At 45.2% G+C, this 19167-nt stretch overlaps 1 protein-coding gene across 1 annotated transcript; it reads right to left on the reverse strand.

Moving 5' to 3' along the window:
* Window positions 1-437: 437 nt before the first annotated feature.
* mpp3a (MAGUK p55 scaffold protein 3a) lies at window positions 438-19114 on the reverse strand. The gene is made up of 19 exons (XM_029508380.1): window positions 19045-19114; window positions 11468-11527; window positions 11234-11352; window positions 10683-10760; window positions 10204-10284; window positions 9882-10019; window positions 9672-9753; window positions 8776-8861; window positions 8040-8114; window positions 7672-7868; window positions 6955-7019; window positions 6140-6163; window positions 4983-5024; window positions 2981-3136; window positions 2737-2817; window positions 2569-2662; window positions 2374-2482; window positions 2068-2208; window positions 438-1656 (listed from the first exon to the last, which is right to left on the reverse strand). Exons 2-19 carry the CDS (start codon window positions 11502-11504, stop codon window positions 1477-1479), a joined length of 1785 nt encoding a protein of 594 aa, XP_029364240.1. The 5' UTR covers window positions 11505-11527; window positions 19045-19114; the 3' UTR covers window positions 438-1476.
* Between the last annotated feature and the right edge of the window lie 53 nt (window positions 19115-19167).

The raw sequence follows: 19167 nt of genomic DNA on the forward strand, positions 1-19167 counted from the left end.
AATCAGTGGAGAGAAAAGGTACACTTAGAACCAACAATCTTTCAGCGCCCTTCTGTGGCCATTAAAACTGAGAAGTATTTTTATCACTGTTGAGGCTCAATGAGGTCATATTTATTTCAGGCATACTTTATAATATATGATGAGCAGGCCTTGATTCTGAAAGAGGGCTGAAACAAAAAGTTATCATGAAATTCATTAATTAAATGGGCAATGGGTTATTTGCTCTATGTGGAATGTTAAAAAAAAAAAAAAACAGTAAGAGATGGCTGCAGACTTTATTCAACACTCCAAAACTTTCAGTTCACCAGTAAAAAGAAAAAGACAAAAACTCTTAGTGACAAGCTGTAACCAGAACAATTAATCAGACAATATAAACGATTAACCAGTTATCAAAATAGTTTGCAGATTTATCAGCTCATTCTAATTTGAAATCAGTGGATGTCACATCTCCAGTTCGACAGCACGAAACCCTGATTCTGGAAGAAAACGTCCAACGCCGTTTTCCTCTTCTGTCTAAAAAACAGATGTGCAAGGAAACTGTACAAAACCCCTTTCTTGTACATAAAAGTATCATTACATGTCTACATACACTGTGACATCCATCCACAGACTTTGTGCACAGCATCGTTTAACACACGGGACTGAAGGTAAACAGGTTGCATTGAAGTGCTACGAGATCTTTCGTTGGCACACGAGGAGTAACATTTACAATATATACATCTGAGAATAAATAGCCAGTCGTCATGCGTCTCCTAAAAACAATCAGTTCAGTATAAAATAAAATTCTCACATTCAATTTAAATCTTTGTTTGTTTGTTTTTTTCTGTCTGTGTGTGGAAGGTATATTCATGGTTTAGCAAAAAGGACATTAATTTTGAACAGCATTCCCTTAAATTCATATCTTAGTTAGTCCTGTTAAAAGTCAGAGCGGTTCTTATACTGTACAAGATGCATGAGCAGTAAGAACTAACAAGGAAGCATTCTGCAGTTGGCATTGAGTTGATTAAAACTAAAAAAAAAAAAAAAAAAACATGCTACTTCAGGTACTCCAACAGGAGTCACGATAAAGCTGACTGTCTGAGCAATCCTGTGAGCAGGATCCCAAACCTGACACACTGTAGTGAACATCGCTGCCGGACAGAGTGACAGCGTGAGGAATCAAACACGTAAACTACCAACGCTCTTCTGTTTTCCAATTCAAAACAAACGTGAATTTTAAATGGCGTGAGGAGCTGTCCGTCTGCGGCGAGGTCTTCCTCTGACATCATCCTCTCCCTTCAGTGCTGCAGTTATGGCTTTCTGACCTTTCTGACCCGCCCTGTCAGGACGGGAGGGAGGGAGGGCGTCCGGCAAACTGCCAGCAGGCCTCCTGGAGGGAAGGCCGATCAGCTCAGGAGGAGAGGACTTGGTGCAGGATTCAGATGGGCGTGCTGTGACGTTCACGTTGGAAGATGCATGAATGTGGAAGGGGTGGATTTAGGTCCGCACCCAGCAGAGAGGCACCCAGAAGGACTCTCGCTCCAGCCTTTCCAAAATACCTCGCAATTCTGCACAGGCACTGGCCGAGTCTTCTTTGATCAGGACCCGGTCCACCAGGTGTCCGTACTGCTGATCGATCTGAATGGCCGACTGACGCATCTCCTGCATGTCCTCATCCTGCAAAACACACAAATACTAATACACACACACACATATTGGCGTTGAAGGCCGGACCTGGGAAGGATCCAGCTTTGATTAATGACCCATGAAGTCGTCACATCTGGAGAAGCTAAAGGAACAGTGTTCGTTTGGATTCGATATATTTGGCCAAATGATCTCAGCCTACAAATTACAGCTTGTTGCCTTTTGGGAAATTGTTGAAATGTGTCTTGTGCCAACAAACGGCAGCAAACAGAGTTTAGCTGATTATTAAATATTTCCACTGTTTCTATTTTGTTCAGTTCATCTAATAAAGTCAGTTGACTTTATTTGGGCTCACTGAGCTAAAACCAATTCACTTGGATAGAGTCCTGTAATAATAAGGTATTAAGAGCTAGAAAAGGAAACAGAACAGCCAGACACTGTGACTGACGGACTCACCGTAACGCGGCCATGCTCTCCCCCTCCTGGCGAGGTGGCGGCACTGCGGCGTCGCCTGCTCTCAGGAACTCGAGGTTTGACAAATATGACGTAGGGCTTGAACTCTGCGGTCCGCAGCCTCCTCAGGGCCTACAGCAGTCACATGTTTACAAAGAGAAGAGAGATAAGAGGAGTCAGAAAAACAAACGTGGCAGGTCAGAGCCCGCAGCAGCGGATCCGATCTGGAGCCTGAACTTCTGACATGTTGTGACAGTGTGACACAGCTGGATGTGTGCGAGGGAAGCTGACTCCTACCTCCGGCTGCACATCCACGATGCACATCTTATTCTTGGCTTGTACTGAGCGGATCGCCTCTATGCTGGTGCCGTACTGGTTCTCCTTGTATTCGCCGTGCTCTATGAACCTGAGGAGGAGCAACAAACCTCTAAACCTCAGCAGGACACAAATCAGACATTTCCACAAAACGCACATGACTCAGTGTTGGCATACTTGTTATTCAAAACATCGGCATCAAATTGCTGTTTTGTGACAAAGTGGTACTCCACCCCTTCCTTCTCATGAGGTTTCTTGGGCCTGGTGGTGTCTGAGGGAACATTAAGGTGGAATTTAGGTGCTGGTGATCAAACAGCTGACATTAATGTTGGTTAGTTGACTCACGTGGTACAGCTACAGCATAGCGATGTGGGTTTTCAGCGATCACACGCTGTTTGAGTTCATTAATCCGTGCTCCAAGAGAACCTACGGGAGCCGGTTCACAGCAGAGAATAAATCTGGTTAATAGATTTCATTACTCATCATGTCGATAATCAGTCAGCAGTTTGTTGTTATACAGACTGTAGACCAATAGATGTCACTGTCCTCACAGGAGAGTGTTCCTGCCTTTCAGTGACTTGAGTCTCACCGATCAGAACCACCAGGCGGGGCCTCTCGTTGGGCCTCTGCTGGTAGCAGGTCACCTCCTCATAAGTCAGGAAGTCGGTGTCTCCAAGATCAGAGCCCTCTCCCGATGATCCCTGTCTGTCCTTACGACTCAAGCGGAAACTCCTTCGTAAACCAGCTACAGCAAGGCCCAGAGAAAGAGAAGACAAAAGGTGTCATGAAATCGTTTTCACACGCTGACGTAACACTTTATGTCACTGCCATGATGCTGATGTGACACAGTTTTGCATTTTAAAAAAGTAAGTAGATGAGAGGCACGGTGAGCAAACATAGTTTAAATAAAGTCAACACCAACCCAACAATCATGCATTATAAACACCTCTGTAAACATTGCACATGATGATGAAAACAGCTCACTCTTATTTGAAGTGTAAATTCTTGATAGTGAATTCATTAGCTGTAGGTGGAGCTGATTACACGTCATGCTTCGACAAAAACAAACTCATTTATCGCATGCAGCTGACAGTTAACACACTTAAAACCTTCGGAGCCAAACATACTTTGTATTCATTGATTAGAATTCTTTCAGCAGATCAAAACAGATGTCAGTGGCCCAAGATAAACATCATTTTCCAACATTATGTTTCCAAACAAGGCATGCTGCTTTGAACGAGGTTACAGTGCTGAGGCAGGACGGACAGGACGGCCCGGTCCTGGGAAACACCCCGTCAACGGCAGGCTGGCTGCTAATGGGGGTCTCCCGTGACCAGGCCCGTCCATATCCTCCCTGTCAGTGGTGTGTACCTGCGGGAATGAGCCGGGGCACTGTACCTGAATAAAATTCCCAGGAAAACACCTGGCCACAGGAGGGCGCCACTGCTTTACACTTAGGAGAGACTGTAACTGGCGTTAGAGCATCACACAACCCAGCCTCACACCTCCATCACAAGGTGAACGAGCAGCAAACGTGCCTGGTTGAGTGTGCAATGCATCCAACAACGCAGCGGGGCCCTCATGAGTGGGGTGGGGGGGGGGGGGGGGGCGGGGGTTTGGGGGAAGGGGTGCATGGCTGGGAGGGGGAAGCAGTGCACTGGCCGCAGCAGCAGGGGCAGTTAGTCAGATGCAGGGGCGGGAGGGAGGCGGGCTGAGGAGGATCCAAACACTGCTGGGTGGAGGGAGGAGGGTTTAGCAGCTCCAAGCAGAGTGCGAGGCAGTAAGCACAAATACTGTTTTTGGCGTTACAGCGAGGAGGCGCTGTCAGTTTCAGCTGTGTTTAGATCACTCCTTGAACTCATCATCATTCCAGCAGCTCGCGGGAGGTGGGGGAGAAAAATGGGGGTCAGGTCGGGCTGAAGTAAGGGAGGGAGGGGGGGGGTGTTAGTGGAAGGCTGGAGAGGGGTTGAGGATAAAGGGGACTTTTCCCTCCATCCCAATTTAAATTCAGCAAAGCCTGTTTTTGCAGCATGTAAAGAGAAGTACCAACATTTTACCGCTGATGTTGTCGGGTTTTATTTGGAGAGAACTAGATTTTGCTCGTTTGGCTGACCCCTGTTCATGCCTCCAGTTATTTTTGGATTTATTGACTGCCTTTACTGCCACTAAATGACTGTCTGACACTTTAACTCAGCCCTGAACTATCAGTTCACTCTAATTATGCAGAGGGAGTCTCTGAAGAGGAAGATCTGTTACTGGCACTTCCACAAGTGTGAGACAATACTTCCTACACACTTTATTTTCTACCTTGCTTTTTGGTTGGGTTGTTTGCCTATCTGCATTTTTCTTCGCGTGGCACTAATTCATTGTTAATCCCAACGTACGTCCTCGCATTGTTTTTGACAGCATCCCTTTACCCTTTGGAACCTTCACCCTTTCCCTTACCCCTCAACCACCAGGTGGGTCAACCCTACAGGCAATCAGTTTGACCCCCCAGCCCAAGGCGACCAGGGAACCAGTGCACAGCCAGGCTGCAACAGGCAAAGAGCAGACAGGGAGAAGGAGGTGGAGAAAGACATTCACGCTCTCACCTATGTACTGTCCATTGAAATAGCCCTCACAGTCACAGTCCTCTGTAGGGAGGCAAGCAGGGAAAAGAGGGGGGGTAAGCACAAGGTAAGAGACCTGGAAGAGTTGAGGAGTAACGGGGGGGGGGGGGGAGTCAAAGAGCAGGGCATGTGGGCGCCGGGGAGGGCAGGCAGCGGGCAGGCAGACAGCAGGAGGCAGCCGACAGATCATGAAGAAGCTCTGCTGGAGGCAACCAACACCAACAGAGGAGAGGAGAGGAAGAGGAGGAGGAGAGGAGAGGAAGAGGAGGAGAAGAGGAGAGGAGGAGAAGAGGAGAGGAGGAGGAGAGGAGGAGAAGAGGAGAGGAAGAGGAGGAGAAAAGGAGAGGAAGAGGAGGAGAAAAGGAGGAGAAGAGGAGGAGAAGAGGAGAGGAAGAGGAGGAGAAGAGGAGAGGAGGAGGAGAAAAGGAGAGGAAGAGGAGAGGAAGAGGAGGAGGGGAGGAGGAGAAGAGGAGAGGAAGAGGAGAGGAGCTCCATTTGTGAAGGAGCCAGCTGTGATAAAGTCTCTGTGACCTCCTCATTGTCGCACAGCTCAGACAGAAACTGGTTCTCACACACTAACCAATAAATCCATAATTCCAAAACAGAAAAGTAGACTGCATCGATTTGATTTGATTTTAGAAAGAAAGCTGCAGAAAAATAAATAAAATAAATAAATAAATAATAGTCTTTAAACACAGATTGAAGACAAGAATGATAATAATGAAATGCAGGAGGAAGAAAAACAGGACAAAAGGACTGAGCATGACGCAGAAAAAAGGAGCTATTGTTATCTTTAACAACCTCTGCTTGGTTGGACTCATGTCCCCTGGGATGATGTTCTGCCTGTGCATCACCAGGTACAGCGCACACACACACACACACAAACACACACACAAGGACACAAAGAGTCTCTATTCTTGTCTGGAAAACTAACAGCAGAAGGGGAGGAATTAAGCTGGAAGCAGTAAAATTCCCAAATGGCCACAACCCTCTAGCACACATGCAAGTTAACACACACACACACACACACACACACACACACACACACCCTGAGGCCCCAATTATTATTTTTGTGCTGTGTGTGGATGTTCCTTTTTCTATTCTGGATTAACCTTGTTTGTGGCTGCACATGTACCCACCTTTATCACATCCTTGGTCTTGGTCTGACATCGTGTGCAACAAGGAAGAACAAAGTGTGAGACGTTATTATCAGAGAAGGTGGAGAAGAAGTCAGTCTGGATGAATGGCAAAAGAAAAGCTGAAATGTTCTGAGAGCTCTGTTTGGGGATTTTTAGATTCTGCACTTATCAGATTGCCGTCAATACTGAAAATGGGGTAGAGCTGAATTTAAAGGCCCCCCGCTGGGATTTGGGGGAACGTGGAGGGGTGCTGCGTGGCACGGCGGGGCTAGCTGCCATGTTGCTAAGCTCTATTTGTCGCCCCATGGCTCAGGCCTAATCGGATCGCGCGCAGCTTATGCGCCACATTACCCGTTCACCTGTTTACACGCCCTCACTGTGGTATCGACTGAGAAAGTGAAACGTGTGGTGCATCGATGAAGCTCTGGCTCTCAGAGCGTGCCTGTCGCAGTGATGTCAGCATGTATTTAAAGTAAACACGCAGCCCGCTCGCTGACCAGATGGAGCAAACATGAAAGAGATTAATATTTGTGATCCCTCCCTCTGTCTATGTGCCCCTCCATCTCTCTCTCATCCCTTTTAAAAACACGTCTACGCAGCAGCATGGAGAGGATGGACAATGAATCCTAATGCCTCCGAGAAGGCCAATTACCAGCAAAAAGGGTCAATAAATGCCAATGAAAACATGGCTGCGTTTTTCCAGTGGAGGATTTATTGTCCTAATGATAGCGACTGAGCTAATAGTCAGAGATGCTGCAGGTAATCGTGACATGATGCTGAGGATGCAGTGAAATCCTGGGAAAGCAGGAACTTACAGACAGGCTTTTTAGGGGATTTTGGATTCGGGAGTGTGCCCATTTTCATCCTGTAGGCCAGTCGCCTGGAGGAACGTGCAGAAAGAGCCGGAGAGGACGAAGGCAGGAGGAGAATCGTCAGGACAGAGATAAACAGCAAGCAGAAGGTAAGCAGGAAATGTCAGACAGGTGGAATCAAAGACTTAAACAGGAAAGGCAGATGTCTTAAGGCTTGTTGTGTGTTTGTGGTTGTTTTCTAGCCAATCCATCCAGGAAAATAAATAATTGTTACGTCATGCTCACACATTTAAATTTGTCCACCTCATTAACTCCATCCTCAGGAACCAACACTATCAGCTGCTATTTCACAATAAATCTTTAAATTTAAGGTATGAAAAAAAAAACACAGCTGTGTGTCTGTCCATGTTCAGGCCGTGAACACGGAGACTATTAATCCGACAGACGCTGCTGTGTTTGGCAGGGATCTCCCAGCCAGCTGAGATCATCTTACTAACGGATTATGACACTTACAGCATCAGCATGCGCCTGTTCAAGGCTGTGTTTAGATTTTTTTTCTCCCCCATACTGCTTTGATATTCCATCTAATCATAGTTGACCCCTCAAAGTCGAACACATGAATGTGGATTTAAAAGATTACAACTGGCTGGTTGACATAAATGTTGGCGGCGTACGGATGGCGCAGGTTCGTTTCCACCCCGGGCAGTTGGTTGACCTCACCTCTCCTGGAACTGTTTGGACGGGATGAGTCCGGCTCGTAGGTTGCTGTCCCCCACCCGCTTGGCCTGCCACCATGTTGGATCGTCCTGGGTGACGACCTGTAGGATGTCCCCCCGTTTGAAGGGAAGTCCCGCCTCCTGGCAGGGCGTGGCCTTGTCCTCCAATGGGATGTAGTCAAACAACGCTCTCATGTACACCTGGAAATAAATTTACACTCATAAGAAAAGGCAACAAAAAAACGGGGGATGAAGCTTTTTTTTTAACCGGCTGCTAATGCCAGGAAAATGTGGAATAACACTTAGCTGTGGTTTGTTGTATTCCCTTCACACTCTAAAATGAACTAAGCTTAAAAGCACTGTCACACTCACTTTGCTCTCCTTCAGCCGGTCCTCTTCCTTAATGGCAGGGATTATCTTCAGAGTGATGGAGCCCTGGGACTGGGACTAGATCACAAATAAACAAGAGGCAGCCGAGAAGACAAGGTAGTGAGCCTCAAATTAAAGATACGCCCGTCTTCAAGACGCTCTGAGCTGGATTTTACTCTAAATGGAGTCCCAGTGAAGGCTGGAGAGGAAGAGCAGATGTACTGACATCATCACAGAGGTATTTACTCATTTTATTTCAGCCGTCGGTCGGCTCAAGAGAAGATCAGCGCGGATGTAAAATAGGAGATTTTTATAAAGCCGTCCTACTGTTATGTTCCTGCATGTTGATGGGATGTTTTCGCACCTGCTGATGTCAGTAAACAGCTTCACGGAGGTGCAGACTGTGGCAAAGATTTAAAATATATACTACGCTCATTGTAATATGCATTGTAACTGACCTCTGAACGTTTTTTCACGAGCACAGAGATGATGAGTCGCTCAGTTTCATGTCTTCGTAAATACTGGGACTGAATGTGTGGACTGACAGTTTGTTTCAATCTGTCCTGAATCAGTTCCTGAAGATTTCATTACAGATTAATATATAATACACACACACACACACACACAATGAAAGCATTGCCAGCAGCATCAGGGGCTTTTCTCGGGTTCACGACAGTGTAATAAAAATTGTGAACCAGACTTCTAATTCTCGACAGCGTGCAGGATGACTTCGTCTCACCAGCAGCTGACTGATCTCATCAGGTCTCTTGTGGATGACAGACACTCCGTTGACCTCCCTGAGTTCATCTCCTACGTGGACCAAACCTGTGATGAGAGGAGATAGCACGAGGATACAGACTGAGCAGGCAGAGATATCAACGACAAATCAGACGGGCTTCACTGAGCTCTGCGGGGTTTATCAGTTGTATCTTGACATCAGTATTGTTGTCTGAACTGCTGCTACAGGCTGCCTGCATCCTCGGCTCTGATCTGGTTCAATGCAGCCACAACAATGAAACCAAAGGCTGAGAGGAGAGAGATCGATATGCTTTCCCCTCGGGGGGTCTCATAGGTGCATTCATATAATGTATGGATCTACCAGACCAACACAGAGCGGAGCTTTCTTCCATCACTTGACACTGACGGCTGTACTTTCACAGCAGGCATGCTCCTACTGCCAGACAACACACACACACCTCTACATGTGGATAATATTTCCATGGTAACGCTCAGGAAAGGACCTTCTCTGTATCGTGTGATTGATTCCCCGGCGGCTCAGTTTCAGCAGCAGTTACATTGTAGCTGAAATATTTCCTCTTTCTGCTCCCACACCGAGGCTTTGATCCTCTTTTCAACTGAGAATCAGGTTTTGATGTATTATTCCATTCATGTATGAAACACTTTCCTGCAAGACGACAAAATGCCATCACACTGCTGGAAAACTCAACCTTACTGCAACCTCCTGGCTCATATCCACGCAGAGAACCTTTTTGTTTGTTTGTCATCCTGTTTCTTTAACTGTTTATCATCATCTTCAAACCTAAATACAAAACAATTGGCTCTGTAATATCGATTCATTTCCTTCCCATTGTGTGTGTTCCAGTCCCCAGTTTGGGATCTGCAGCTACTATTTACCGCTTCTGTCAGCTGCACCTCCTCTCATGATCCGAGCCACGATCACCGCCCCGGTGGCCTCATCCCGCCTGATGGTGGCCCCCTGTGGATCAGACAAATGAAGATTATTAAAAAGAGCAAAGGCCTCTGTCCCATCATCCGTCCCTCTCCCTTCTTTTCTTCCTGATTGTTAAGTTTTCATTCCACTCTTGTCTTTCTGTCTCAACTCACCAGAGGCTCCTTGTTCTTCACCAGCCTGACAATCTTCACCGACTCCTCCTCCAGCTCATCCTCGAAGTCATCTGGCAGCGGTGGCAGCACGGGGTCGAAGTTCTTCTGAGCCACAGTGTCATGCACCGAGAGAACGGCCTGATGGGAAAGAAAAGCGACATGCCGAGATTACAATGCAGCCCAGGAGCAGACAGAGCAGCACGATGTCTGCCAGAATCTGGAAACAGCTTCACAGTCTGCTGGAGGAGGAACAGCCACAGGAAGTGAGTGAGCAAAAAACGGCTGTCATGGTGGACAGAGCATTAACACAAAGTGCGTTCACCTTGAGATGAGGCGATGTCAGCAGGTGTAGCAGCTCCTGCTCCTCTGTGCTCATTGGTCCACTCTGCAGCTCCTCTGCCACCTGCAGATCACAGCAATACACAAATACAGACACACACCAACCATGAGCCCTCACCTGACGGAAATGTGTGTGTGTGTGTGTGTGTTTACCTGGAAGGGAAACTGCAGGTTACTGTAGAATAACTGCAGGGAGATACACAGACATTCATGCAGGGGGGGAATAAGTAGTGAGCAGCTAAAGTCAGCAGTTTCCTCCACTGATAACTGGTGGGAGTGAGAGCAGCAGGATATGGAGTTTCATTAGATGATTCAGCACTTTGAAAACATTAAAATTCACTTTTGATACCTGCACTGCTTCTCAGAGGAAGCTAACTCATTGTGACTGACTGCTGGGCCCAAGTGGAAAAATCATTGTGTTTGTTTGTGTGTGTGTGTGTGTGTGTGTGTGTGTGCACCTACATCCTCTGCCAGAGAAGAGGCGCTGTGGAGGACAGGAGTTGGGCTCTGCCTCTCGTACTGCCTCAGCTTCTCGTGGATCTGTGACAAAAACAGATTTGGTTCGTTAGAGGAGACGCTTTTGTGGAGGAACGGACCAATTTGGAAAATTCTGCAAACAAACAAACAAAAAAAAAAAAATATATATATATTTTTCCCCTCGGCAGGATCCGCTGCCTGCTATCACACATGATTTGTTTTTATATTCTCTGGCAAGCAGACTGTTGTCATCGTAAAAACGACTGATGTCAACAAGAGGCCAAAGCTGAGACACGGGTGGTTGAATGGAATCCACAACACTGAGACTAATTGGCGTACTTGACGATGGAGGTCACAGTTCAGAAAACAAAGTCATGAATCATTTTTGTCACAAGTTGTTTGTTACAAATGGATACGGAGGACATCAGATCTGATCTGGCAAATTTTAACTGTAAGAAGATTCAAACTATCTGTCTTCTACAATCTAAATTGAAATCTTAGTTCTCAGATGAGTTGCAGCAACAGGACTTCCTCACCTTCATGAGATATCCCAGACTCCTCTCGCTGAAGACGTCCTTGAGGAAGACCATGTCCTCTTTGTGGTTGGCATCTGGCCGCAGCTGAGAGGTCAGCAGGGCCAACGTCTCATGAAGCCCTGCAGATGAGAGTGATAAGAAAACCATTACGTACATCAACGTGGGCAGATGGAGCACAGCATCAGCTCGTAGCATGGACGGCAAGTGTAAAGCATCTCTGCCAACTCGTCTCACCCGCTCCTGCTGTGAGCACCGGCATGGCTTCTTTCATGGGTCAGTGAGGTGAGGGCAAACCTGAGATAAGGAGACAGACAGAAATCAAAAGACATCAGGCGTTCGCTGCTTTGTGAAATAACTCCTCACAAAAAAAAGCCAAAAAGAGAAGACTGGAGTGTGTTTTTGTTATTGTGTGAGAGCAAAGAACTGATTTAAGGCATCCTGTGACCGTACTCAGTAATTACAGCCATATATCATCTACTTGTGGTCTTTGTGCTATAAATCCAGGATGCTTTCCCATTTTCAGGGCTGTTACCTCATCTGCGTGGGTAAGTCTGCCTGCATTAAGATAAACAGTCACTGCTGGTACTATAAATCACGGGGGACTCTCACAGTGTTGGCATGTGACAGAGCAGGACAGTCAGGTACTCTGATACAAACCTGCATGACATGACTGAAGCGCTGACAGGACAGACAGGAGCTTTTATGGTGGACCGAGTCACAGTAAGCAATACCCAACAGACTTCTTTATTCAGGAAATGATTAATGACAGTTTTGTTCGTTGAGCTTAAAGAATAATACAAAACAAAAAACACTTACAGCTTATTTTTAATTTGGCAAACTATCCATAAATGCCACTTTATTAAACACAGTGCTAGTAACAAGATTGATGTATCAATTAGTGAAACATCCTTATTTTATTTTTATTATTTTTTTAAAGCCTCCATAATAGCTTCTCCCTAAGCTTCGGACTCTAAGCTTTATGACTGTGATGTTAATAGACAGTTAATTCAGCTCTGTGTTCGTGACTGAGCTTGTACTTTGCTGCAGTGTTGAACTCAGCTGGATTAAATTGAAATGTGCTTTTAATATTCTTTTCCCCCCTCGTGTTTGTAGAACGGGTTGGGCCAAGAATTAAGAGACGCGGTTCACTTCCAACGCCAACAGAAGCTACAAGCAAAAAATAAACATTTAGTTAACACCTGTGTGACGAGTTATTGGATTGGTAACGACAGAATTCATATCAGAGCTGTTGTACTCAATCGAATACGGCAGCCAACGGGTGGATAAAACTGTATACAGTGTCAGATTGTGAGTGACTCAGAGATACAGTCGGCTGGATTACCAAAGGCCCTACAGATCAATATCCTGTCACTGTACGCAGTGTTCTCCATACGTCCTCCCCCTGGAGACAGCAGCCATAAACCACTCACTCCGTCATGTTACACTACGGTCTGATGATAAAACAGGAAAGTAACAAAACAAAACAATCAGCTGCAATAAGGAGCAGTAAGTTCTTCGTGTGAAGCGATGTCATGTTTGGACTGGCTGTAATGTTTGAGTTCCCTTCCTGCTGCTACTGCTACTTAACGTGGGGAATAAATCAGGAGGTAAACACGGGCCAGTTCAGTGATTTATGTGACATTTAAATCGGCTGTTTTATAACCATCCACCACCTCAGGATTCACTCTGAGGAAATATCACAAACTGTATTCAGACTTTGAGAAAAGAGCAGAGGCCCCGCTGCTGAACTTGTCCGGTATGTGTAGAACCAACACGAGCTTCACGGCCCAGGGTTCACTGTGGACTCCCAGCCTCAGCCGTGATGATGCTTCTTACTGCTCCACTTCCACCTTCCACAGAAGTCCTGCTAACCGAGCTGTTAGTAGGGAGACTTTTACTCCCATCTTCTTACTTTTGCACACTGTCGTGACCCTTTAGCGTGGCATGCTGGGTAGCTGTATCAGAAGCAGCATGTTGATGCCTGTTAAATTCAGTTCAGACTGGATTCTGGGTCCCCAGAGGATGAGCAATGTTAAACTGGGTGATAACAGACACTATTAATTTTTTTTTTTTTTTTTCCAATCAATTTTAGCCAGGATGAACCGTCTGATGCTGCATCATCACAGTTTGACACTCCCATCACTGACACAAGCAGCATGTTAACGCTTTCTGTCTCATAATTCACATTTGATGGAGAGTTAATTTAACATACATTCTGCATTTTGAACCAACGTGGAATTGCTCAATCGTGTCAATAAATAGGATCGAGGCTAACAACATCACCAGAGCAGAACTGTATTCTTAGGATCTGCAACCTAAAAACATCAGCTTCGATTTTCTGAACGAAGCAACATGAACAGCAGCTGTCTGAACCGCAACTTAAAAATCATCATCATTAGTGCTCTTAATTAGATGAAACTAAACTAGAAAAGTGTCATCCTGTCCCTTCAGGAGTGTCTGCTGCCAGATAAAAACACCAAAGCTGAATTTAATTTGACACGTTGCACAGGTGTCAAATAAGAAAGTGAGCTCTCTTTTTCAGAGCTTGTTTTTGTCTTCTAAAGAATCTAAAGAAAACAGGTCGTGCTTTGGATCTGTGTGAGCTTCTCAACAAGAGACCCTCCAGTCTGCCATATTTCTGTAATGCATCTTTATTGCAGGATAGCATTTTTCTCTCTGCTCCAAACGTATCCTCGTGCTTTGATGGTTCACAATATGATTGTATGAGTATGATTAACCACCACAGAGACGCAGCCAGAGACAGCAATGAGCTCATGAATAATGAACAGAAGGGATATTACTGAGGGAGAAGACGAACAAACTCCAGCAGGAGGAGGAAGGCGGCACTTTATTTTTATTTATTTATATATTTTTTGTCTTGTCAAGCGAACCAGTCGGATCAACACACAAGAGACAGGCTCTTTATTCTCAAGTGTGTCAGCTGGGATTTTCTCCATATAACCTCACTATATTTAACTCAGAGAGAGGGTGGAAAAAGCATAATTATCAGCACAGTGTCTCTGAAAATGATAAAGGCTGTTGTTCTGTACATAAATATTTACTCTTCACTGATGTTTGTTTGTTTTTTTTTTTTCACCCACAACAGTCTTAAGCAAAGAAAGGCTTTAAAAATTTCCTCTCACCTTTCTCAAACTGATAAAACTTGTACACGAGGGGACTTTATGGGCAAATAAAAATTTTATGGTGCTCTGTAATGTGCAAAGAGGTGATTTACATTAAAGACGAGGTTTACTACAGAGAGCCGTACAGAGAAGGTAATTACAATGTCTGTCTAATGTTTATTTAAATTTTGACTTTCCTTCCTCACCAAAAAATTCCATTCAGTTTTAGTATGAATACAAATAAAGTATGAAGTCATAACTCAAATTTGAGCGAGCTAATATGACTCAGTATCAATCACAACTGAAGAGCCATATAAAAAAATGACGGCTGAACTGACCTGAGAATCATCACAGTTTAAAGTTTTTCCTCACTATCATAATGACTGAGTGACAGTTTGCTGCACTTATTCAGCAGAATAGCTCGAGTTGTAGCCTCCAGGGTATCTTACTGAACTCATGGCAACGCTATGCTCCCTATTTGCATCCACCAAAAGCATTATGGGAGTTGTTTTCCTACAACTTACAGCATTGTTGCCCCCAAAGAGAAGGGGAGGGTGCCAGACTTTAACAAACCCTGACCTGCAGTCATATTATTTTATGGACACGGTTTAATATAAACACTTCGTGCCGTGAATCTTCAAGTAACAAGCCTCATTAAACTGGAGATCAAAGAGTTGATGGTGCATGAAGACATTTTCCACAAATCAGAAACAGAAGTGAAGTATTAAACAGAATAAATCTTTTTTCACAGTTAAACTGCAGAGGTTAAGGGCTGATGAGGACCTGGCTTTGACTTAAACACAATTTCTGTTTATTTCAAATGGCCCCTGTTGTCCGTCCCTCTTTCATACAAGATTAAAAAACGCTCCCCGTCCTCATCATCATTAACCTTCTTCACATCCTTTTTGCTCCTTTGTCCCGCCACTGATGATGTCAAAATCATCTTGAAGACAGAAAAGTCATTCAGCAGAAAAAGAGGAATCTATCAGCCTGAAATTAATACCTGAAAACTGCAACCAAATGATGTGACATCCTCCTTCTGCTGCAGTTCTGACTGCTCTCACTGATTGTTATCAGAGTTATCAGACAGAGGAATTATGGGAGCATCTCTAAGTGGCAGGATTGCTCTGAAATTTCAGTTTTCTGGTGATGACAATCGGTGGAAAATACTTCAAATAAGAATAATAAGATAAGATAATAATAAGAACCCCCCAATCTACTATAACGTTAAGGTTAATATCAGAATATAAACACTCAACTGTCCAACATAATGCAGAATACTAAATATGATAATGATGTTTTACGATTACAACAATGTCAACACATTAATATATCAGTGGTGCTTTTGGCCACAAAGCAATAAATAATAAGACCCAGTTTGTTCAGGGGAGAAATAAACTGATAAATTCAGACATCGAAGTTCATCCTACTTGAAGTCAGTGCAGATTTACTTCACCTCCACAAGTAAAGCCATTCTGTTACCGACTCCACTGAAAAAATAACTTTGGTTAAAATGCTTTAAGAAATGTCTGTTTTAAACAGGCTGAGAATCGACAGTCTGCAGTTTTACCTAATTCCAGTTCAGTTTAGTATCAACAGCTCACAGAGTGTTCACATTAAACCACAGGAGCTCACACAGATTGTTCTCCGCCAACACTAAATTAGACACCAATGAACTGGGTTTGTATCACCTCCACTTTTTGGTACACATTGTTTACAGTTAGCATCGGCAGTTTTTTTTCACTTGACCTCGAACTTTCAGCTTTTACAGAAAACCTGCTAATACACTGTGTCCAACTTCTTCACAGAGCTCACACACGTCACCACAAAAACATGACTACAAACATCAGATCAGCCAACGTCACAGATCCAGAAATAGGCTTAAAAAAAAAAAAAAAAATCACACTTTTTTGCATTTCGTTCCAGCAAAAATGACGTTTACGGTTCAAATCTAGACAAGAGCTTAGCGGCTGATCACACAAGCACCGAGGTCAGAGAGGGAGCTCAGAAATCAGCTGATCAGACAACCGCCGTCGTCATGTAACCTTCATCTCCACACATTTAGCTAAAATGCATGACATGTTGTCAGTGTTTGTGCAGTATAAACATGATCCAGTGTTAAATAAGAGATTTGGAAACACAATAATACTCAACTTAATTCTCAGTGTTGCTCATCCAGACTTTGAAGCGCTCATCCATAAATAGATAAGCAGTTTGGACTGAACTTACATGAACACGCTCAGACGTCCCGTCTCTGAGCTCCGCCTCCTCCAGCCTGCTATCCCCACCCTTTGCCTCTTCTCGCTCTGTTCTGACTCATCTTTTCCTTCGTCACACTCACAAAAGTGTTTCCCAGAAGCCCTTTTTATTTTGGTTGCCCCTGGAGGAGGGCGTGTTGTGACGTCAGCAGGTTCAGAGAGACGGTAGCTGGTCCTCACCGAAGTCAACACACTGCCAAGACTTTCATCAGGTCTCCAACAGCCTCTTTGATGCCTCATCCAGTAAATCCTCCACCAGTAAGAGCCTCTAAAGATATCTGGGCCTCTGCTGAACTGACATTTAAAAATCCTGCCCCCCCTCAAAGACCCATGTTGGTTCTGGAACTGCAGCTAACAACTCTTTTCACCATCTGCAATGTTTTCATCTGTGTCTGTGTGTGTCAGCAGGGTGATTTCATTGCTTGTATTCAGTGTTTGCCAACCACAAACATTTTTGTTGTTGTCGGGGGGGTAAAACTGACAGAGGTAATGATTCCCATTTCTCTCACTCCAGGTGATGAAGCCAAACTAATAATCAATGGCTTTTTTTTTTTTTTTTTTAATTGAAATGGCTTCCATATCAGTAAGAGTGTTATCGAACAAGACGTTTAAAATCAGTTTTAAACAGGTAGTGTCTTCTGACAGGGCTTCTGGGAACTGCTGGAGAAATCAATGAAGTGAAAATGTGAGGCGCACACTGACTTTTTTTTCATGTTGTCACTACAAACATCATTCATGCACTTAGACATTTTCCACTCCAGTGATCTCACACAGGCATGTAAAAATAAAGATATTGGTTGTTTGTGCGGTACTGAAAACCTTTCAGAGGAGGTCCCGACCTGATCTTCACTTCCTGTACTCAGTGGAAGGTGACCCTTTCCTAACCTCAGAGTAGTTTTAACTGCATTAAGCTTAATCGGGCCTTAACCACAGCGAGCGCATCAGAAACACTCATATGAGTAAGTGTGGGATGTTATGTAACATGAGAGGTTTTTGAAAGAAAAATCGACCAATATTGTCAATTAAATCTGAGGCCTTTTTGGTCCCCGTGCACAGACACAGGTGGAAACACAGACGGCCGCCAAACATAACGTCTGACACGAGACGTTTCCCCGTCACACGCGGAGGCGGGTCGTCGCGTCGCGGTGCAGCTTATCACTGTTTATGTGAATGGAATCTGCGTGTGTGACGATGTTGCAACACAAAATGTGCCATCTGGACCGGTAGTGGTGACGCCTGTGAGGGCGCAGGGATCATTAGAAACACCCTCTCCAACGTAACAGCTCTTAATGAAAATGTATTGTCTGCTGGGCTGAGAAAAAGCCTTGGCATGCAGACACTAAAACAACAAATGCTCGGTCAAGCTGTTCTACACAGGCTGGCTTTCAGAGGCCCGACTGTTTCACTTTGCCGGCTGACGGGGGGGGGGGCGCTCCTGTCCCTCCTTCAGGACCACACACACTCTGAGTGACACTGTGTGCTTTAATAATATGGTGGAGGGTTTTATTTCTGTATCAGGTGACAGCGGAGAACGTGAATTAAGGACTGATGCCACCAACAGAGAGTTTAGCTGCAGCCTCGTGCACCACGGTGCTCTTCATGTCTTCTGCATGTACACATGTACACACAAACACACTGATGACACGCACAAACAAACAAACAGCTGAGCGACAACATCTTCGCATCTTGATCGGAACATGAGCGAGCATCTCTGCTGCTCACACACAGCTAATCCACTGCCCTGACAGTAATGGGAGGCAACACTAAGCACGTCTGGCTGCCGTCCAACATGCCTTTCAAACACAGATGGACTCACACACACACACACACACACACACACACACACACACACACACACACAAACACAAACACCTCCCTGACTCACACCCTTAAACTGAGGCGACCACAAAACCACCAGTCCTCTAATTTCATGTCAGGGGAGCGAACGCAGGGTGTGGTCAAACTGAAACTTAAATCATCTCCAACATGGAGGGAAACTACTGATGTTGACAGCTGACACACTCCTGCACACCGTCACTCAAATGCTCCCCCCCCCCAAACAAATCCCCCATAGGCCCACCCCCTCCCTGCTGCACAGCAAAGCAGAGGCAGATGTCTATTATCTCTCTCTAGTTCCACTCCTCTTTCTCCTGATCTCTCTATTCTTACTTCCTCATGTCTGTAGAGCATGATGCCCCCCCCCCCCCCCCCGCCCTCCTCTCTCTCCTCCACCCTCCCTCTCTCCTCCATCTCTCTGCATCACTCTGCAGTGCTACAGTGCTCGCCTCCTACAGCATGCCGTCAGCTGGCAGACGGATGAAGAAAAGGAAAACACAGACTGGATGGAGGAGCTTCCTGTCCTCCAGCTGATAAGCTGCGTCGCAGCAAAGAGACTGATGTGGACAGAAATGAGCAACATCTTCCGTCTTACCTTCTCTCTGTCTGTCTGTCTGTCTGTCTGTGTGTGTGTGTGTCCCTCCTGACTGCAGCCACACTGTTTCTCTCGCTCTGATTCCTCCTCCTCCTCCTCCCTCCTTCCTCCTTCTTCCTCCTC

The sequence above is a fragment of the Echeneis naucrates genome, chromosome 8, assembly GCF_900963305.1.
Source record: "Echeneis naucrates chromosome 8, fEcheNa1.1, whole genome shotgun sequence".
In the NCBI taxonomy this organism is placed as follows: Eukaryota; Metazoa; Chordata; class Actinopteri; order Carangiformes; family Echeneidae; genus Echeneis; species Echeneis naucrates.